The 22,918-nt window shown below is 43.2% G+C and overlaps 1 protein-coding gene and 1 long non-coding RNA gene across 3 annotated transcripts in view; both read right to left on the reverse strand.

Moving 5' to 3' along the window:
• The window catches only part of GRAMD4 (GRAM domain containing 4), a 218,492-nt gene extending 204,838 nt beyond the window's left edge, over positions 1-13,654 (reverse strand). For both annotated transcript variants that reach the window (XM_089684820.1, XM_089684813.1), the window contains exon 1: positions 13,471-13,654. In XM_089684820.1, coding sequence (XP_089540946.1) covers positions 13,471-13,499 — 29 coding nt within the window. In that variant the 5' untranslated portion in view covers positions 13,500-13,654. The remainder of the gene's footprint in view (positions 1-13,470) is intronic.
• Positions 13,655-16,865: 3,211 nt separating this feature from the next.
• Positions 16,866-17,833, reverse strand: LOC149472882 (uncharacterized). Its single transcript, XR_016314138.1, has 2 exons — positions 17,701-17,833; positions 16,866-17,078 (listed from the first exon to the last, which is right to left on the reverse strand). It is a non-coding gene; the product is annotated as an uncharacterized LOC149472882 (long non-coding RNA).
• Between the last annotated feature and the right edge of the window lie 5,085 nt (positions 17,834-22,918).

A 22,918-nucleotide genomic window follows, 5' to 3' on the forward strand; every position in this document is an offset into this window, starting at 1 on the left:
ATCCTGACATTATCAAGATCAGAGCAGGGTCCATATTCCTGCATTAGACATGAGGATGCAGAAGGAGAGAGGGAGGATCAGGTAAGTAAAACAGTTTCTCCGCTCCCCCAGACAAAACAAGCTAATTCTTGCATTGGGGTTGTGCTCACCCTGCAAGAGATATTTTTTTCTATCAGCCCAGAGTTGGGCTTTAACAATTATATGAGCATAAAAGGAGGAGAAACTTGCAAATTTGTGAAACCAACACTGAATGCTGAAAACGTACAAGAGCCACAACACAACCTAGTAGAATACACCCTACTGGAAAAAAGAGGAACCTTGTCCCTTCGAGATTAGGCTTGAATGATAAAATTGTATACATCCCTACACGTCCTCTCCCACTCTCCACTCAGCATGGAATCGGCACAGGGAGGTTTCCCACACCGCTCCTGTGTGAACTCAGTCTTTGACAAGCCTGAGTTCACAGAGCAGTAGGGAAAGCGCATGCAGTTTGAAATGGAATTGCATGCTATTCATTGAATTGATGCAAATCACACTGCAAAGCATCGGGAAAATTTTCATGATTAGGAGTACTTGTGAAAATACTCGGTATCAGTGCATCCCTACTTAGGATGTTTTATATCAGTACAGACTGCTAGTAGGACAACAGCCTGTTTAGAAAAGGAAAACAACCTTGGGAATAAAAAAAGCTTTGGGCTTACAGGATAAGGATGAAAACCAAGAAACCTTCCTCGCTGACGTGATGACGAGAAAGACAACCATGGAAGAATAGAGCCAGTGGAATATCCCTAATAGGTTCAAAGGGAAATGTTTGAAGAATTTTCAAAAATCAGGCTGAAATCCCCGATTCACTGAAGAACACACAGGAGGAACAATGTAAGCAACACTCTACGAGGGTCTATACTAAAGAGCAAAAGCCAAAAAGTCTTAAAAAAACAAAAAACACCAAGGCCAAAATTTGACCCTTGACAGTACTCATATCTAAAGTCTTATACTGTCTGCCTATAAAGTATGTTTTCCCAAGTGCTATGGTAGACTTTGTGGAAAGTTAATTTCTTAGCTCTCAAGTTGTCCCAGAGGAGCATGGAGGGTCCACCGATCTCTGTGCGGATGTTGACAAGGTTAACAAAATTAAGAGGGTTCAGGTAAGAGGCTCCATGCACAGTGGGCATTTTAATAATGCTGGTAACGTTAGCCGTGTAAAGTCACATTAAAAACTGCATTTTTCAGCGTTAGAGCGGTTTTACAGCTAAAAAAAAAAAAAAAAACTCCTCTAGAAACCCACTAATTCTGGATTTGTTTCCCAGCCAAAAAACGCTGATTACAGTCTGTGTGTGCATGGACACATAGGATAACATGCTGGTGAGTTTAATGAATGTATAAAAAAAAAATGTCAAAAACAGCAGCTGTAAAAACGTCCAGTGTGCATGAGGACTAAAGACTAAAATATCAGCTTTTAGCCACTGCATATTGTACTCTGTTGTCAGATGTCCTAAACGTCCTGGGACCAGATTCCTGCAAAGGATTCCAAGACATATCCTTGGGATTAGACCGCTAAGATCTGGCAGACTGAGATGATCACAATGGCAAATTGTAGGGCAGTGACTGCAACTGAAAACAAGGCTTTAGAATGGGCTTCAAACTCCTTACCTACAGAGTCTAAAGTCTTAAGGTTTTTATACCTTAATGAATTCTCTCCATTAGGGTAATAAACTTTACATGACCAGGATCTCTCCCAGCCCTACCCTAAATACTTACCTGAGCCCAATCTCGATTCAGCATTGTGCCCGAGACCAGTGGCTATCTTAAGACAGAGTGGACACCATTGGATCCTGCTGCTGTCAATCAAATCCAGTGACGAGGAGTGGGGAAAGAGCCAAGCAGCACTGTCTGTGTCAATGGACACAGGCAGCGCTGCTTGTGATAGAGTCTGCACGGCAACCCCTTCTGAAGAAGTGCGTCGCACAAAACACGTCAAGGAGGAGCCAATACGCCGTGACATCACGCCACAGAAGCCTCGTGAAGATCCGGTGGCCATCTTGCTCAGTGGACGGTCAGTCCCTTCAACACTGCTTACCAGCACCTGTTATTTACTATTTCATTACCTTTATAACGTGGGCATAATTATTTAAAGTGGATAATAAAATCTTACTTATTCAATACTGAACTATGGGCTATCTTCTGTTTGGCTCCCTGTTGAGCTAATTAATTTGCAGAGCCCTACCCTGGAAGCTAGCTGTAGTATCCCACAGGACTCAAAGAAGGAAGTGTCCATCTCAGGCTGCAAACACCCATCCATCCTTAAAGGGGACCTCTGGCAGGATTAGTTCCTTGAGTACCCAGGAGATATCCGTTGGGCTGTACACCATCCAGAGGGAGGAGATTCCGTACCCGGCTTACCTCAACCATCCTTAAAAGGGGACCTCTGATGATACATATTACATGCATATTTATAATACTCATCTGGGGAGTGCGTATTTTTACCACACCTTTGGGCACATCACTGAATATTGAAGTTATCTACAGCTGTGATTGGCACCCTAGCACGAACTGTCACTTTATGAACATTTTATCATATTTTCATGTACATCTATTTTAATGGACATAATCTAAATTTTAGCGCTGCACCTTTAGTTCACGAGTCTGCATGAGTGCCCCCAAAGGAAGTGGCTTCCTATAGGAGCACTTGCCGAAGGAGGAGGAGCCAGGAGTGCCAGCGGGGGACCAAAGAAGAGATGTATTGGGACTGCTCTGTATAAAACCATTACACAGAGCAGGTGACTATGGCATGTTTATTATATTTTTAAAAAGAAGCTTTAGAATCACTCTAAAGTTTTCTTTAAAATCAGAGCCAGTCCAGTGTTTTTTTCAACCCCTTCTCAATAGAATAATGCGGAGGAATGAAAACCTTTTCAGAATTAGGCCAGTTACTGAACAAAATTGGTTGCAAAAGCAGGGGTATGGGGGAAAGATTTGGTGAGCCAAGGAACTTTTTAAAGAAAAAACCAAGGCTGACTATGTTTAACACAGCCAACATACGCTCCTCTAGGTTAAGACAGATGTACACTTTGTCAATAAAGTCATCAAAAGAAAAAAAGTACATTGCCTCATCCTCCGTATAAGCAGCTACAGGAAATTCAGAGATGTGTGGTTGCTTGTTTGCAGTCCCTTAATTCTGAGTCAAACAGGACTAAAAAAAATATCCCCATAAACTCAGACACAGTAGCAGAAAAGTCTTCTTCAAAGGCTGCTCTCTCCTCATTTTGTAGAGAAGTTAAACAGGCCTTTCAGGGTGGTAGTGAGCCCCTGGAACTGTTAGAATGTAAGCTGGTAACACCATAGGAGCACCCCACTAATAGAGCAGGAAGGGTTAGCACCAACTGTGTCCAGTTAATTGAAGGCAGCAGGAAGGCGTCCCAGAAGATCTGAGTACTAGAGCTATTGAGCAGATGGCAGAAAAGAGCCTCCAGGAAGGAAGCTGCACAGCCTCAGTAGGGGAGCCTGGGCAGTGAGCCCAGAAAATGGTACCAAATTTAAAATGTGCTGTAGTGCCTCTCCCGCCACTGGAATTGCACTCCTGAGATTTTACCACTTAGGGGGACTCAGATTAGCAGTGCAGATTCCCAGAATGACGGAAACCATGACTTACCACAATGGTACAGTCTTTAGACTCCTGCAGTCCCCATCAGATAGGCAGACAGATTCCAGGGGCATGACCCATTCAGCAGTCTTTGACCTGTCAGTGGATATACTCCCTAAGGACTTATTAGGAACAAGGTCCCCACAAATGGGTGGACCACAACCCTAATCTTGCAAAGCACCTTATGGCCAATTCACCAAGGTATGCACCGAATGCAGAGTTCAGTGCTCAAAGAGACATATTACAGGTTGGCCCCACTTTTTCTTCCCATCAGGGTTCAGATATAGCTTCCAGTGCAAAGCCAAGGATCAGCAGATCCAGAAGCTGCAAAAAATAAAATAAATAAATAAAAAGCTCCAGTAGTGCTGCAGCAATTGAAAAAATTCACTAGTAGAAGAAGGTTTTTGCTAAAGAGGTAAAAGAAATAAGGATTGATTTGCTTCTCTCAGGGAGGACATACCTTCTCTTAAGGATATTGTTAAAAATACTGAGATATGCTGGGAGTAGCAGGGGTTATAAAGCTCCTGTTTGCTAGTGTCCAATCTCCTAAGGGCAGCTACATAACCCTTTGTACAATTAAGAAAACTAATTTATCTATGCCTTTTCTGTATGAAACAATTTATAATGTTCCATAAACTAGCTATTACCAACACTGAAGGTGTGCAGCAACTAATCCTCTCCCTTAAAATAAACCTGCACTTTTGCCAGCGGGTTCCATATCTTTACTGCATATTAAATCTGGATTTACAGTAAACCATAAGCTTATATAAGCATTTACTTGTGTTGACAGTACATACTTACAAGTACACATCACTAGCTTCTCAAAATGTTTTCCCAGTGCACCCTGAAATTCTCAAATACTTCCTAAAAAAGACTGTACACAGGCCTGCTCCCATTGAACTGCAAAATACACATCTATGTCTCTGTGGCACACAGTTTGGAGGGATGCAAGGACAGAATGCTTATACTCGAACCTTCTGGAAGCCAGCATTGGCATATGGAATTCAGGAGCCCACACAGGTACACTGAGCCAAGTTTTTAGAAGAGAGCGATACTTTCTTCCATTACCATGTGTAAGGTAAGTTTATCAGGTTCATGACAGTTTTGAAACAGAAAAAAGAAAAAAAGGAATGACAACTGAAATCTATTTGCTTGCCCAATCCGATTCATTACAATCCTTATTTAAAGTGGCCATACATGGATTGAAATTTGGCCAGTCACAGCAGTACAGAAATCGATCTACCAATTCCTACTTCATGAATAGATACATTTGGCACTGGCTTCCAAGACACATACAATATTTTATTTAGAAGGAGGATAAAACAGAACCTAGATAATATACTGCATGCGTCTTGGAGGCCAGTGCTAGATTTTTCTATTCATAAGGAAGCGGGGCTTACGGGAGCCTTCAGTGCACAGCATCTCACATCAGCAGACACTGGTTTAAAGTGAGCGAAGGTTTGCCGTTTTATGGACATTCCTACTTCAGTAGTAAGGATTTTATGGAATCTGCGATTACTGAGCAAGTATGCCCCCCAGGGACTTGTCACATAGGCCAAGTAGTTACATCCCTAAAGATGTAAAGTTGGGGAGATGTAATAGGTGAACAATAACTAAGAAAAACCTGTTGGAGCCATAAATCAGCGGCGCTGAGCGCAGCGTAAAAAGCAAGCAACACTAAGGGCTTGTGCATACAATCTAGAAACACCACTTCTCAGCCCCCCAGTGCCTTGCAAATGCATAGGCACAAATTCACTTGCATTAGGCAGTATTCATTTATGCTACACATAGGATAATTTCATATTCAAATCTGGCTGAAAAATAACTCTTAACACACGTATCAAAATTTAGAAGGAGGCAAACACTGGTGGTAACCAGTTTCAGAAGTTAAAAGGATAAGTTCTCCCTTGGAAACATGTTCAGTCGGTTTTTAGGGTGAAACATGTAACATGTTCCCAATGCTTCAGCCCACCCTTCCAATGTGACAGAAGTAGAGGAAGAAGTTCCCTGTACAAACTGTCACTTTTTAAAAACACAGTGACTGTGCGGGACTCCACCCACACAGCTGCATCATTCATTTGCAGTAATCTGTGAATAAATGAACAAGTCCCGGTAGTTCTCAATGAAATACCACGGCATTGTAGGTCACTGAATATTCCTGTCAGTATATCTGTTTTCCTTCACATCCTGTACAGGCAAGCAGATATACTGACAATCTGCTGATCGCTGGTGCAATGCTTTACAGGTTCTTGCAACCAAAAAAAATAAATGCACATTTTTTTACCTGCAAAAAAAAAAATGTTTTTAAAAATGTACATTTATTATTTTTGGTCAAATGGTGATCTTATTCTTTAATTCATAACAAAACTTCAGGCAATTATTATATATGCTCTAATATGTTACTCTTGCTGCTTGAAGTGTACAAATCTAAATCATATGATGTTTAATTGTAGGAAGGTCAACAGACACAAGTTGGGCAGAAGGTCTATTGGTGGGACTTGAAGAGTAAGGCTCGGGTCATACTACTGTGATGACCTTTGATGCGATTTTCAGTGCAGTTGCGTAATGCAACTTTGGTTGCATTTCAGATGTGGCTTGCATATTCTGTGAGGCCAATGTTGTGCTGGAATTACACCAAAGTAGTGTTGAAAAACCTTTCAAAATCTCACCATGCTGAAATGATATGGACGTAAAAAAGCACAATTGAATTTAATGTGATTTCCCTTGTCATGTGATTCTGGGTGACTCAAGGCGTATCAGAAACTGTGGCTCTGAGGAAGAGGCAAGTCCTCGAAACGCGTCAGCCTATTGGATGTATACATTCCCCATTACGGACTGTTACTCAGCGCAGTGTTGACCCAGCTGTTCTTTTACTATGTGCCTTGACTATATTATCGTTTGTGAGTACAACACCTATTTTATTTCTTATTAAACATTTTTTATGGTAATTCACTAGGCCTGTGCGCCCTCTTTGTTCTTTCCTGTATCAGACACTGCACCAGTATGTGAACCAGCACTTAATATATTTCAAAACAACAGTTTTCCTTCCTAGAGACAAAGAAAGACTGTAATTTAATAATCTTGATAATATTGACCACATTGAAAGAAATGCTTTAGAAAATGGACAGAGAAGGTTAACTAGAATAAGTAATATTATGCAGCAGACCTTTGATTCTTGAATTTTATGAGTTGGGAAGTGTGCCCTTGAATGGAAAGAGCAAGTTCTAAGGATGGTGGGCTATACAGAGGCAAATTTCCAATTTTCCAGATACTGTAAGATGGCTCCTTAGTGATCTTGAATTTTTTTTTTCAATCTTTGATATGTAAGCCTAATATATATTAAAAAAAAAAAAAAAAAAAAAAAAAAAAAAAAAACACACCTCTACGCCACACATTTCCAACAAGTTGTGAAACTTATGAGTCAGACTCTAAAGCCTGGAATGATAATCATGCTCACTACTTGAACAGCTCACGTAGGTCAAAAGATTTGTTAACCCAGGATCTGCTACACTTGTCTTAGGATCAGAAAACTGCCTACACCAGGCAGCATATGCCAAGCACATTGAGGATCATCTTATCAAATCTTCACCAACTGTAGGGTGTGTTTCAATAGCTGTACATGATATGCTAAGCAGGTAGTGCACTGCAGAGAGTGAAGGATAGCCAACCAGAGCATCACAATCTTGGAGTGACAGTTGTGTTGCTGCCAGCGATGGACTCACTCACTGTTATGAGGAAAGCTACATCCTGAGGACGTAGTATATACAACCTACAGGACCTATGAAATTAGATAAAGGGCACAGCAACAAAAAACTTTGAACTTCCATTGGTACAGGGGCTACATGGGAACTACAAAAGTGGTCCATAAAGTATGAGAAACACCAACTTCCCACTGAATTTGTTAACTCAGCTCTGAGATACTGACAGATTCAACACAGTCCTCCTGTGAATGAGCCTAACCGTATGCCAAAAAATGTGCATAGTTTAGGATTAACAGCTGCTGTGTTGTAAATTGATTAATGATTTCATATGTTTTTACTGCCCTACCTTCATTAAATATTGTTCTAGAACTGAACAGCTAATGAGAACAAAGGTTACTTCTCTTCAGAAGGGCACACTGAGCATGGGCACTCAAGCAGCACCTTTGTAATAATGATGATGAATCTGGGAGCACAGTGTATACTGAGGCTGGAGTAGACTCACTACTAGGACACTAATTAAAGTATCTATGGTCAAAAATATTTATTCCTATATTCATTTCCACACTGAATTTCTAGCCTATTCCTATTACCCTGAACATAGGCGTGTGCACAGGGTGTGCCAGATGTGCCTAGGCACACTCTAATCACCTTGTTTGCATTATCACTCTGTGTGCCAGAGGGGAGATGGGAAAGACCTCCCAATGCGTGACTCTGCTTATAATAGAAGTGTGGATGCTTTTCTCTCTCACTCTGAATTTGCAGACAGGGAGACATTGTGCAACAAGGAAGATTTTGTGGGTGTGTATATTTACACGATTGAGCTTTGGTGTGCACACCCTAATGCAATAGGCTGCACACACCTATGACCCTGAACAATTTTTGCATATCCACAAACATTTACTTCCTGGAATTCTGTGACACATGTTCACTATGTCCTGCTGATAGGCAATTCTGCATCACAGAATACACAGAACCTGCCTTCTGAACTACAGAGGTGCTGAGGGGAGGAATTTCAAGGGGTGGAGTCAGTACAGGAATCAGTGCTTGCATGCAGCAGGGTACCATGGGATATGTAGTGCTTAGAAATTTAAAGTAAACAGCAGAAGTGAAGCTGAAAAGCATGCAGGGAAACCAGGATGTTGTGGAAAGAGATGACAGCAGACAGGAAGAACTTATAAGATTACTTGAAAAATCTCCTTTCATGTTACATTGACTTTTCAAATATAATTGTTTGTATACTTATTTCCATGCTGATGTTATAAAAGTGTATGCTGTGACCATAGATTTCCTTTACTAAAAATGCTTCTGGAAGTACAGTTAAGGATTATGTTTGGAACACACCAACTACTGGGACACAACTGATGGAAAGCAGCGTTCAGTTATTAAAGGGAAAATTAAACAGTTAAACTGATGGGTTAAGTTCCACTTTAAAGCGGAACTAAACCCTTCGATTTAACAGTTTGGAAAAAGTTACATTCCTGGCATTCCGGGAATGCCAACTGTCACATTTGCTTGTGCTGTCAGCCACACTGTCAAACCATTAAATTGCTGGGCTGATCCACACTTTGTGCGTCACCCCCCTGCTGAGCTTGCTCTGGGGGAACTAAGCAGGGAGGAGGGGCCTGGAGTGCTGTCAGCAGTCCCAAGAAAAGGAGGATAGGGGCTTCTCTGTGCAAAAGCTATTGCACAGAGCAGGCAAGCATGACATGTTAATAAAAAATGAGAACCTTTACAATCACTTTATTAACAATGCTGGATCTAGGCATTTAGTGCTGGCCTGGAGTAGTCATAGTACTAATATACAGGTTATGTAAAGCGGAGCACACACTAAATGCTGGATCTGGGAGTACTGCTCCTAGTACAAGTGATGCTGGTAAGCAGATCATAATAAAGCTGGATATAGGAGCACAGCTCACAGACTGGAGTAGTCATAGTACTAATATACAGGTTATGTAAAGCGGAGCACACACTAAATGCTGCATCTGGGAGTACTGCTCCTAGTACAAGTGATGCTGGTAAGCAGATCATAATAAAGCTGGATATAGGAGCACAGCTCACAGACTGGAGTAGTCATAGTACTAGAACACAAGTGATGATGGGAAACAGATCACACTTATTAATAAAGCTGCATATAAGAGGCACCGCTCTTACTGAGACTGGATTAGTCATAGTATTAGAACACAAGTGGTGATGGGAAGCAGATCACGCAATAATGTTGGATCTGGAGTACAACTTGTACTGAGACTGGAGTAGTTATAGTACTAGAACACAGATGATGGGAAAAAGAGAACAATAACTCTGGGTCTAGGAGCCAGGGTGGATAAAAATCTATTAAAAAAAAAAAATAAATAAAAATTTGATTTTTTTTTTTTAATCTTTTTTTAATAAAATGCTTTTGGAGTAAAATTATATCTAAAGATAGTTTTCTATTTCAGATAGATTAATAATTGTGTTTATTCAGCATGGAATGGAGCTTAGTTATGTAGCATGAGGCTGTATATTCTGCAATATTTACATTTTTGGTAAACTCATTCAATGAATCCAAGCTCTGCAAGCGGAAATAACATGCACTGTATTGATGCATTCACACAGTTTCACAGTAAACATGAGAAAAAACATGAAATAAAAGAATCTAAGTAGTTCTCCAGCAATGTGAGATTAACCTAAAAATGGTTCTGATATCGCTGTTTTACTAACCTGACAGCTTATTATTCTAAAAAGGAAACCTTCATTTGGTTTGCAAATATTAAAGATTGTAACTACCAGAAAGAATGAGTCAGATTCCTTACATTTAAAGAGCACCTGTCATTTTAGATCCATCATGGCAGCGCCTGTTAGCGGGCATCCACTCACCTGCTGCTGCCACATCCATCACTTTGTTGTGTCACTGCCACATCACCAGCCGTCCCATTAAAGTGAATGGGACTGTCGGTGAGTCAACGGTGAGTCAACAGTGGGTCAGAGGAGGAGCCTCTGCGGGACAGAAATGACAGTTGCTCTTTAAAAATTATGATTTAAATCAAGCCTTTTCACTAGTGATTTAAATCACGTCCACCCTGCTAGGAGCACAGCTCATAGTGAGGCTGGAGTAATTCTAGTACCAGGACACAGGTGATGTGAAGCAGATCACACTTATTAGAAACAATGCTCCAGTGAAGCTGGAGTAGCCATAGTACTAGAACACAGGTGATGATAGGGAGCCGATGACAATATTCATGAGGTTGGATCTGGGTGCACAGCTAATAGTGAGGCTGGAGCAGTCAGTCATCGTACTAGAACACAGGTGATGGGAATCAAATGACACATTAATAACAATGCTGGATCTGGGAGCACAGCCGAGTGTGGGGCTGGAGTAGTCATAGTACTAGAACACAGGTGATAATGGGAAGCAGATGTCACATAGTGGTTCTGCAGCCTAAAAATAAAAAAATTAAACGTCAGCAGCTACAAATACTGTAGCTGCTGAATTAATAATAGACACTTGCCAGTCCAGAGATCTAGTGTGTTCCTCATCCGAGCCAGCTCTTCAGTCGTCTTTGGGTCCAGGTGCTGGTATGTTTGCGTTGGGATATTGACCGGGACAGCCTGCAATGCAATGCACGGGCTGCACTCTGAATAGTCCCGCAGCTTTCTGAGACCTGTGATGTGCCCCAGAAGGCTGAGGGGGAAGGAGGAAGGCAAACTTCCGCTTGGATTGCCTTGGTAATCCAACCAGAAGTAGGAGTGGGTACTTGTCAAAACCAGATAACCGTCCCCCTCAAAAAAAAAAATTAAAAACAAGTCCTAAAACATAAAGAGGAGAGAAAAGAGGACCTAAAGTGGAACTTTCCCACATAATAATGGATCTAGGCATACAGCTGATTATGCGGTTGGAGTAGTCCTAGTACTAGAACATAGGTTATGAGAAGCAGAAGACACTTATTAAGAACAATGTTGAATCTTGGAGCACAGTTGAGTGTGAGGTTGAAGTAGTCCTAGTACACACACAGGTGATGATGGGAAGCAGATGACACAATGACAATGCTGGATTTGGACACACAGCTCAGTGTGGGGTTGCTGTAGTCCTAGAACACTGGTGGTGGGAAGCAGAATATACAATCACAATACTGACTGTGGGAGTAGAACTGAGTGTGAGGTTGCAGTAGACCTAGTAGTAGAACACAGTTGATGTGAAGCAAGACACCTAAAAACAATGCTACATCATACAACAATAATGCAGGATGGGGGTTGGAGTGGTCCTAGCAGTAGGGTACAAGTGATAGTGGGAAGCAGATCATACAATGGAGGATGATGATTGGAGTGGTCCTAGCAGTAGGGTACAGGTGGTGATGGGAATGAGATCCTACAATGCAGGATGGGGATTGGAGTGGTCCTAGCAGTAGGGTACAGGTGGTGATGGGAATGAGATCCTACAATGCAGGATATGGGGTGGAGTGGTCCTAGCAGTAGGGTACAGGTGGTGATGGGAATGAGATCCTACAATGCAGGATATGGGGTGGAGTGGTCCTAGCAGTAGGGTACAGGTGGTGATGGGAATGAGATCCTACAATGCAGGATATGGGGTGGAGTGGTCCTAGCAGTAGGGTACAGGTGGTGGTGGGAATGAGATCCTACAATGCAGGATATGGGGTGGAGTGGTCCTAGCAGTAGGGTACAGGTGGTGATGGGAATGAGATCCTACAATGCAGGATGGGGATTGGAGTGGTCCTAGCAGTAGGGTACAGGTGGTGATGGGAATGAGATCCTACAATGGAGGATGGGGATTGGAGTGGTCCTAGCAGTAGGGTACAGGTGGTGATGGGAATGAGATCCTACAATGGTGGATGGGGATTGGAGTGGTCCTAGCAGTAGGGTACAGGTGGTGATGGGAATGAGATCCTACAATGCAGGATATGGGGTGGAGTGGTCCTAGCAGTAGGGTACAGGTGGTGATGGGAATGAGATCCTACAATGGAGGATGGGGACTGGATTGGTCCTAGCAGTAGGGTACAGGTGGTGATGGGAATGAGATCCTAAAATGCAGGATATGGGGTGGACTGGTCCTAGCAGTAGGGTACAGGTGGTGAAGGGAATGAGATCCTACAATGCAGGATGGGGATTGGAGTGGTCCTAGCCGTAGGGTACAGGTGGTGATGGGAATGAGATCCTACAATGCAGGATGGGGATTGGAGTGGTCCTAGCAGTAGGGTACAGGTGGTGATGGGAATGAGATCCTACAATGGAGGATGGGGATTGGACTGGTCCTAGCAGTAGGGTACAGGTGGTGATGGGAATGAGATCCTACAATGGAGGATGGGGATTGGAGTGGTCATAGCAGAAGGGTACAGGTGATGGTGGGAATGAGATCCTACAATGGAGAATAGGGATTGGAGTGGTCCTAGCAGTAGGGTACAGGTGATGGTGGGAATGAGATCCTACAATGGAGAATAGGGATTGGAGTGGTCCTAGCAGTAGGGTACAGGTGGTGATGGGAATGAGATCCTACAATGCAGGATATGGGGATTGGAGTGGTCCTAGCAGTAGGGTACAGGTGGTGATGGGAATGAGATCCTACAATGCAGGATATGGGGATTGGAGTGGTCCTAGCAGTAGGGTACAGGTGGTGATGGGAATGAGATCCTACAATGGAGGATGATGATTGGAGTGGTCCTAGCAGTAGGGTACAGGTGGTGATGGGAATGAGATCCTACAATGCAGGATATGGGGATTGGAGTGGTCCTAGCAGTAGGGTACAGGTGGTGATGGGAATGAGATCCTACAATGCAGGATATGGGGATTGGAGTGGTCCTAGCAGTAGGGTACAGGTGGTGATGGGAATGAGATCCTACAATGGAGGATGATGATTGGAGTGGTCCTAGCAGTAGGGTACAGGTGGTGATGGGAATGAGATCCTACAATCACAATGCTGGATGCAGGGATGGGGGAGGAGAGCTGGCAGTGGAGCAGACAATGTTTATGTGGTGAATAATTCAGGTCATGCAGTCACACACACACAGGTGAGGGATGGGTCAGCTCAGGAAGACTAGACAGGAGATGATTGAAGACCATAATCTGCTGTCTAGCTCCTCATTAACCCCTGACACGCTGGGGAGACAGAGAAGACGCGGGCCAGTGACGGGCCTTCCTTACCCTGCACCGAAATCCGAGCAAACTTTCATCCAAGCTGCTCCTTCTCCCCGGCACAGTTCACAGCCCGCCGCCTCTTCCTATACAGTGCAGCGGTAGAGCGGCAGCATGGAAAGGATGTGAGGTGCGCTGCTCCCAGCTCTCGGTCCCCGCCTCACAAGCACAAGAGCCACTACCCCCCTCCTTGTCCCCGCCGCCTCTCTCTTCCCACTAGCCCCCTCCGCCTACTGACTGAGCCGGGCACCGAACCCGCTGCCTGCCTGCTCACTGCTGGGGGTGACGTCACTACAGCACGCAAACCAGCAGCGCCAGACACTCCGCCCCGCCCATTACTGGCCGTTCGCTCTATTTTTAATGCAGCCTTCTTCTTATTGGCTGGGACGGGGTTCAGTGTGCACGTGTCCTGCTCACCTCGTACACCTCAGTCAGATACCTCAGTGGTGCTGTCCCTGGTGAGGTGTACCCAGAGGAGGCTGAGTTATACACAGGTGTCACCAGCCTGGGGCTATGGGTACAACTGCGATATATAAGAAACGGCTGAGAATGCTGTTCTGTACACAGGAAGTTCTTTCTGCTGGAGAGCTCATGTCTGGGCAGAACAAGTGGAAAGTCGGGGCTTATAGAGGGATTTATCAAACCTGGACCAGGTTCCATCCTTCATGTTCAAAGCTTAAAGCCCAACTCCGGGCAAATAAAACAGTATAACCTGCAGTGGAGCTGTGCCAGCACTGTAAAGTTTAATTGTTCGTTCCCATCTAGAGGAACAAAAAGAGGAGATATACTTACCCGACTAACCAGGCCCCACAGCTTCTGCACCCCCCAGTCCTAGAAGTCTAGGGTCCTGACCTCACTATCCCCGCTTCAGTCTATCCTGAATTCTGCGGCCAGACTCATCTACCTTACCAACCACTCCGTATCCGCCACCCCCTCTGCCAATCCCTCCACTGGCTTTCGATTGCCCAACGGATACAATTCAAATTACTAACATTGACGTATAAAGCTGTTCATAACACTGCCCCAAACTACATCACCGATCTGATATCCATTTACCACCCAAAATGTACTCTCTGCTCCTCACAAGACCTCCTACTCTTTAGTTCCCTAGTCTCCTCCTCCCATTCCCGTCTCCAGGGCTTCTCCAGGGCTTCCCCCATCCTCTGGAACTCACTACCCCAATCCGTCAGACTGTCACCTTACCTCCTCACCTTTAGGAGCACCCTGAAAACCCATCTCTTCAGGGAAGCCTACCCCGCCCTCACCTAATTGCCGATCTCCTCCACTCTTCCTACCACTCCATCCCCCACAACTATTTCCTCCTGTACCACTATCCCCCCCCTCCTAGATTGTAAGCTCCAAGGAGCAGGGCCCTCAAACCCCTCGTGTATTATTGTATTGTTACTGTCTCGTGTACTTTCTCCCATTATAATGTACAGCACTGAGCAATCTGTTGGCGCTATATAAATACTGTATAATAATCAAGACCAATGCAGGGTCCAAAGCCCTGCTCTAGATGTGAGGACGCTGAGGGACAGTCCACCGCCACATTGTGGGGTAGCACTGTCTGCCAGGGGAGTAGAGGATCAGGCAAGTAAAATTATTTCTCCTCTCCCCTGGTAAAAACAAGCTTTTAACCCTTGTAGTGTGGGCACAGCCCACTGCAAGGGATCACTATTTATCTGCCCGTCATGGGCTTCAAAGCCTAACTCCTGGTTTTGTGTTACTTTAAATATTGTGTCAAGCTGGCCTGAATTAACTATTTTCATTACTGAGAAATGTGGCCTCGATCAGCACTGTATAACTAGTTGCAGATGTTGGGCATGCTACACATGCCCAAAAAACGAATTATTATGCAGAGGGAATGTGTAGCACTCCCAGTCTCTGCCCTTCTTCTGTGACTCCCCCTCATAGTATACAGTAATTGTCCACAGCCCCAAGCCATTTCTGGCACTTTTTGTTTACATTTTAAAATCAGTATTTTTTGCTAGAAATGTCTTAGAACCCCCAAACATTATATATATTTTGAAAGCAAAGGCCATAGAAAATACATTGGTGATTTTTGCGGTTTTTTATGTTACACAGTATTTGCGCAACCTTGAATTAGTGAAGCGCTAAAATGAAGTGAAGTGAACCCTGATGAAGTCACTACGCACGTGACGCAACGCGTCGGTACGCCATATCCAGTTTGGAATTACGTCACTTCCGGTCACGTGGAGACGCATGTCTGGACGCAGCGGCCATATTGGTTTCCCTTGCTTCATGTGATACACCTATGGGATGAGGTGGAAAGCTATCAGTAACAAGGAAACGAATGTGAGTGTAACCAATATGTTTTAGAAGTGTTTTCATTAAACAATATTACACTATGGGAAGTTCTGTTTGTGTCCTATATGACGTTTGAGTGGAGGTGGAGTGGAAGTGCTGCAACCCCTTGCTGAGCTACCTGGAATAAAGGATTGGCCATAGAGGAGATCAATAGCCTTTTGTCCCTGTGTGGTTCAGTGTGGGGAGGTGAGGAGGCATTGCTGCCATTTGAGGATTCTTTTGAGCACTAGAAGTGAAGATCACTGTTCGTTTTTTCACAAGTTACACCTGCATGGACTTTTGGTTATATTTTTATGTATATACACATTGAAAGTTTACGTGTATTAATCACAAAGATCAGTATATCAAATGATTTTTCATGAATCAGTTTGATATATATTTTTCACTTAAATTATTTATCACTTATTTTTTATTGATTTGATGTATGAAATAATTGTAGATATATATTTCTTTATCACGGATTATATTATTTATCACTAATTTAAATAGGGAGGGATTAGTTCATTTTATATATACCATCGGGAGCTAATAATGCCAAGTAGATATATATATCATTTATAGTGTTTCACTGATCTATAGAAAGGTCTAATTTATTGCTGTTTACTAAGCACTATTATTTATTGATGGTACTTTAATATGTGTATAGATTTATTATTTAAGCGCTTCACTAATTCAAGGTTATACAATTGGTAACTTAATGGTTTAAGGTAGAGTGACAGCAGCTGTTATTTTAGGGACCTTACCTGTATTAAGCGCAGGAGGATACTTCCATTTTGCATTACAGTATTTGCGCAGCAGTTTTTCAAATGCAATTTTTGGGGAAAAAATACACTTTTTTGAATTTTATTGCTAACAAAACAATGCATAACCCAATTTGTTTGTGAAATATAAAAGATGATGTTACGCTGAGTAAATAGATACCAAACATGTCACGCTTTAAAATTGCGCACGCCCGTGCAATGGCGACAAACAATGTAAATTTTACTGTTCATAGTGCAAGAAAAGAACCCTAACCAATAAAAGCTAATGGGGTTTTAAATGTACCATACCTTACAATGAAAAAAAGATCCAAAAAATGTATATAATTACCACTTTATTAGTAAAAATGAGCCACCATAATGGTGGAACATGACAGAAAGACATATTCCTTTAAAAAGCATACCATGCTTAAAACACAATTAACAAACAGTGCTACAGAAAATTGGCCTACAGATGTACACTTTGTTTGGTTGCTCCGATGTGTTTCACGGGGCAAAGCCCACTTCTTCAGGGAGACAAAATATGCATTTCTGAAATTAAACAAGGAAAGGCTTAGAGCATGCCATAAATATTATTATTATTATTATACAGTATTTATATAGTGCCAAAGGGTATGCTGAGCGCTGTACAATAGCAAGGGGGACAGAACATGAGACAAGACAGTAACAATACAATACACGAGGGGTTCGAGGGCCCTGCTCTTTCGAGCTTACAATCTAGGAGGGAGGGGAAGGTGTTACAGGAGGAGATGGCTGTGGGGGATGGAGTGGTGGGTGGAGTGGAGTAGGTTAGTTGTTAGGTGAGGTCGGGTGTTAGGTGACGTTGGGGTAGGCTTCCCTGAAGAGGAGGGTTTTCAGGGTGCGCCTGAAGGTGAGGAGGGTAGGTGACAGTCTGATGGATTGGGGTAGGGAGTTCCAGAGGATGGGGCAAGTCCTGGAGAAGTCCTGCAATCGGGCGTGGGAGGAGGAGACCAGGGAGCTAGAGAGTAGGAGGTCCTGTGAAGAACGGAGGGCACGGGTAGGGTAGTATTTGGGTATCAGGTCAGTTATGTAGTTTGGGGCGGCATTGTGAATGGCTTTGTAGCATAGCACAATATAGTAGCACATTACAGTAGTATTGAATAGATATATCATGAACATTATTAACATTTACCAGTTGGTGATATTAGTGACTTCACCTAAGGCCAATGAAACAGCACGAGCATCTGATCCCGACAAAAGTGGAGGGGAACCTTCATCCCAGAATATCAATATTTACCAGTCAGATGAAGTTATCGATCCATAATGAAAAGCTGAAACATCATCAAAGAGTCACAAAATGTTGTAAGTGTCCCAGGACATTCCAAAACTAGTTATACATAAAAACCCTAATAAGGGGGGGGCAGCAGTAATAAACAGGGGAACAGATGTAACATCATACCTCCTATAAAAATAGCAGCTTAATAGTAACTAATTAATTAATTATGGCAAGAAATCACATTAACCACTTGCCAATCGTGCTATAGCTGAATGACGGCTACAGCGTGGTTGTCCAGTCCTGGGAGGGCATCATATGATGTCCTCCCAGAACGCGCCCTCCTGCATGCCCCCAGGGGCATGCACCCGGCGATCTCAGTGATTGCTGTGTCCTACGGAAAAAAAGAAAAGGAGAGAAGCAGGAGGTAGACAGTGAGAAAGAAAGATGTATAGAAAGAAAGAAGGAATGAGGCAAATAAGAAAGGAAGAGGCAAAGACAGAAGGAGGGAAGGAAGGAGGGAGGGAAAGAAGGAAGGAGGGAGAGAAAGAAGGAAGGAGGGAGAGAAAGAAGGAAAGATGAAAATAAGGAGGGAAAGAAAGAAAGAGGGAAAGAAAGAAGGAAGGAGGGAAGGAAAGAAGGAAGGAGGGAGGGAGGGAAAGAAGGCAGGAGGGAGGGAAAGAAGGAAGGAGGGGCCGAAAGAAGGAAAGATGAAAATAAGGAGGGAAAGAAAGAAAGAGGGAAAGAAGGAGGGAAGGAAAGAAAGAAAGAGGGAAAGAAAAAAAGGAAAGAAGGAAGGATGGAGGGAAAAAAGGAAGGAGGGAGGGAAGGAAAGATGAAAATAAGAAGGGAAAGGAGGATAAGAGGAAAAGAATGAAGGAGGGAAAGAAAGAAGGAAGGAGGGAAAGAGGAGACAGAGAGAGAAAGAAAGAGAGACGCATAGAAGGAGCTAAAGCAAGAAAGAGAGAGATGGAAAGAGAGAAAGAAAAAGAAAGAAAGAAAGAAAGAGAGTGAGAGAAAGAAAGAAAGAAGGGAAGAAAGAAAGAAAGAGAAACAGGAGAAAGAAAGAAAGAAAGAAAGAAAGAAAGAAAGAAAGAAAAAGAAATAGGAGAGAGAGAGAGAAAAAGGGGGAGAGAAGACACAAGGCTGGCTGGAAGTGTGTGTGTGAGGGGGGGGGGTGGGCACACACAGGAGGAGAGGGCGGGAGGAGGAGGGCAGCTTTATCTCTCCTCTCCCATCTGTGTGGGGGGGTGGGACTGTCAGCACTGGGGACTGCATATGCTGACAGATCCCCAACAGTGCTGGAGAAGAGGGAGGGAGAGAGGGGGGAGCGGCTGAAGAGGGGGGTGGCCGAGCATACATGAGCCGACCGCATGCAGGAGATGGATAGGAGAGGCGCACGGTTCTCTATGTGCCGCCCGGCCCCTTCTCCTGTCTAGATGGCCCCATGGCTGACAGGTTTTCTCTGTCTCCTCACCCATCCTCGCCGCCCGAGCACAAATGAGCCCGCCCGAACACATGAACATGCCCCCTCGCCCTAGCACACATGAGCACACCCCCCTGCCCAAGCACAGCCCTTTGCAGCGACGGCACCTGTCCCTTCTGCCTGGAGGCGATGCCACCCCCTGAAAAATGCTGCCCAAGGTAGATGCCTTGTCTGCCTCACGGCAGATACACCCCTGGCTATAGGGTGTGGCTATGGGGACTTGTTGTGCCCCATCATAAGCCAATCTGTATCTGGGGGATGGGAACGCCAGCTCTTTGGGGACGAGTCTCTCTCAATGCACCTGAGCCACAATCTATCTTGGTACAGGTACATTGATGATATCCTCATCCTCTGGGATGGTACCAAGGAACTATTTACCACATGATTGGGTAAAAATTATTTCAATTTATTTTTTACGATGACCTGTAATCCCAAACATATCTCCTTTTAGGATGTGGAGATTTTTATAAGAGATGATCATACTCTGGGGTCTACTCTATACTGTAAGGCCACAGCTGGTCATACCATTCTAAGAGCTAATAGTGGCCATCCACACAGTTTGATTAGGTCTATACCATATAGCCAATACTTATGTCTTAAACAGAATTGCTCAAACCAGGAAGATTATAATCGGGAGGCTGACGCATTCAGAACAAGACTATTAGCACATGGTTACTCTAAAAAAGATGCTGAAAAAAGCTTATTTTTGAGTAAACCAAAAATCGCGTACAGATCTCATTTTGCAGTCACCAAATCATGGTTCCAATACGGTAATCACTACAAAACTGATTATGCGGTATAACAAACAACAGCAAATCCTTCATATCATGAACAAATATTGGTATCTACTAAAAGCTGACCCAGGTGTAGCTACATTTGTGAATGATAAACCTGAAATCACTTATCGCAGAAATAGGTCAATTAGAGATGAACTTGTACATAGCCACTTTACAAGGTCAGGAAGGACAGACCCTTGTCGTCTTAGGGGCACCTTTGTCTGTGGGGGTTATGCCTATTGCCAGTACATTTCCCAAGGCAGCAACCATGTTCTTCCTAATGGGGAAATACATAAAGCATGACATTATGTCAACTGCCAAACAGTAGGTGTGGTTTACATGATGATATACAACTGTGGTAGCTTCTATATTGGTAAAACCAAGCGTAGATTCTGGAAAAGGATCTATGATCATGTATCAGCTATTCAAACAGGAGATATTTCATCCTCCATAGGTAGACATGGTACTTAGTATCACTCTAAGAATGCACAATGTGTAAAAAAACTTTTGCTTTTGAAAGAGTCCATCTAGATCCTCATGGTGGTGATGGGGATCGTCGCATCCTTCAGAAAGAGACGAGATGGATACATAATTTGGCAGCAACCCAACCTCTGGGTTTCAATGACTCATTGAGCTTCAAACCTTTCTTGCCCTAAATTTCTAGTAAATTTATTAATATTATTTCTCTTTTCATTATTATATATTTTTTTCCATCATATACCCGTTCGGCAAGATTTATATCTTTGTTATATTTTTGTTACAATTTGAGCTTGATTTAATTAATATTTATATATAACTTCATATGTTTATATCAGTTTTATGTTTGGTTATTTTTCTTTGATATACTGAATAAGTTGGATATATATTAAACTATGGTGATCCATTTGTATGAGACCACCTAAACAACACAATGTAATACCTGTTGGTGCGGTAATTAATTCCATAGGGCTTTTGAGTCCCAAGTATCGGTTTCTCTATCTGTAGTTTTTAATCGATGTATTGACATTGGATATGAATAGTCGGCTTGGTTTGAGAACCTTCTCTTTGTGTGCTCCTCTAATTGTGGCTTGAAATGGATGTACAGTCATTGGACTTGCATAGTGGTCCTGCGTGAAGCATTTTTCCCCTGTATATATTTGTTTTTCTTCATTGGGTGATGATCAATACATCTTTGGCATTTTTGTCTTTGTTGTGCACTTGAAAGCATTCAACACACCAAGATCAGTGTTTTTGAATGCTTTCAGATTTTTAAAAATGGCGCAGAAAATTTCCAACTAAGCTGGAACTGATGTCAGATCATTGTTTCCGGTTTGCAATAAAGGAGAGCTGATCAAAGCCAATTCCAGCTTTGTTCGGCTGTCTGGCCAGCCATGGGACATGCCGGCTGGTTGCTCAGGACTCCTGAGAGAGTGGCCGGGGGGGGGCGGTGCTTGTACAAGCAATTGAGTGGCTAGTTAGCTGCTCGGTTGCTTGTACAAGAAAGCCGATCGCCGGCTCTAAAAAATGGTATGCTGCAGCTGCAGACATCACTCTGGTATAACCACCGAAAGTCCAGTAAAGTACAGGTACGTCACTGGTTCAGAAGTGGTTAACCAAAGTAGAATTACAATATACGCAGAGAAGAAGTCGAGATCTGTAGCTATCAAAAAGCAATCTGACAGTATTTACAAACAACACTGCTCCAGACCACGATTATACAAAGATGCATTGTGGTTTATTTACTAAAGCTGGAGAGTGCAGAATCAAGCTCACTTCTGCAAAAACCAGTCAGCTTCCAGGTTTTATTGCCAACGCTTAATTGAACAAGCTGAAGTTAGAAGCTGATTGGTTTCAATACAGAAGTGAGCCTGACTTTGCACTCCAGATTCAGTAAATAAACCCCATTGCAACATATTGTTATATTTGTAACTTTCTGTTCAGTCATCTGCAGATCAAAGGGATGAAGTTAGATCTGCAGATGAGATCAGTTAAAGCAAACTGGCAACTTAAAAAGAAAAGTTATTAAATGTTTTAAATAACATGTTCCTCTGTTTAACCCCTTACTAACCATCAGTTTACTCTAATCAGCTCTAATTGACTCCTTAGTCTCCTTCTCTTTTCAGCTATTATTTTCCTGATTATTTTTTTGTTAGTTTCTACTTTATTAACTATTAATAATAAAACTTTTTTGTTTTATTAATACGTTTACAAATGTAATATATATTTACACATTTTCCATTCAACCGCACTATATCCAAATGGCAGCTACAGTGTGGTTGTCCAGTTCTGGGAGGGCGTCATATGCCGTCCTCCCAGAACACGCCTTCTCGCATGCCCCCAGCGCTCTCCATGATCGCTGTGGCCTACGGACACAGCTGATCACGTGATGAGGTAAAAGGCCAATCACAGCGGCCTTTTACCACGTGTTCAGCTGTGTCCAAAGACACAGCAGATCATAGAACAAATACAGTTATCGGCAGCACTTTCCTCACACTGTCACAGAGTGAGGAAAGTACTGCTAATAATTGACAAATGTCACAGAGCAGATCGGCACTGATCAGCAGGAGTCTGGTGATCAGTGCCCTGATGATCAGTGCCCAGCAGTGCCACATATCAGTGCTGCCCAGCATTTGAGCCCAGCAGTGCCACCAGTCAGTGCCGCCAGTCAGCGCCTCCAGTCAGCGCTGCCCATCAGTGCCTCCTATCAGTGCCGCCTATCAGTGCCCATCATTGCTGCATATCAGTGCAGCATCATCAGTGCTTCCTCATCAATGCCCACCAGTGTCGCCTCCTCAGTGCCACCTCATCAGTGCAGCCTATCAGTGTCCATCAGTGCTGCCTATCCATGCCACCTCACTGTTTACAAAATGTTGTAATAGAAACAAAGAAAACCTTT

The sequence above is a fragment of the Staurois parvus genome, unplaced genomic scaffold (genome assembly GCF_062004578.1).
Source record: "Staurois parvus isolate SC_StPar_1 unplaced genomic scaffold, SC_StPar_1.0 ptg000019l, whole genome shotgun sequence".
NCBI lineage: Eukaryota > Metazoa > Chordata > Amphibia > Anura > Ranidae > Staurois > Staurois parvus.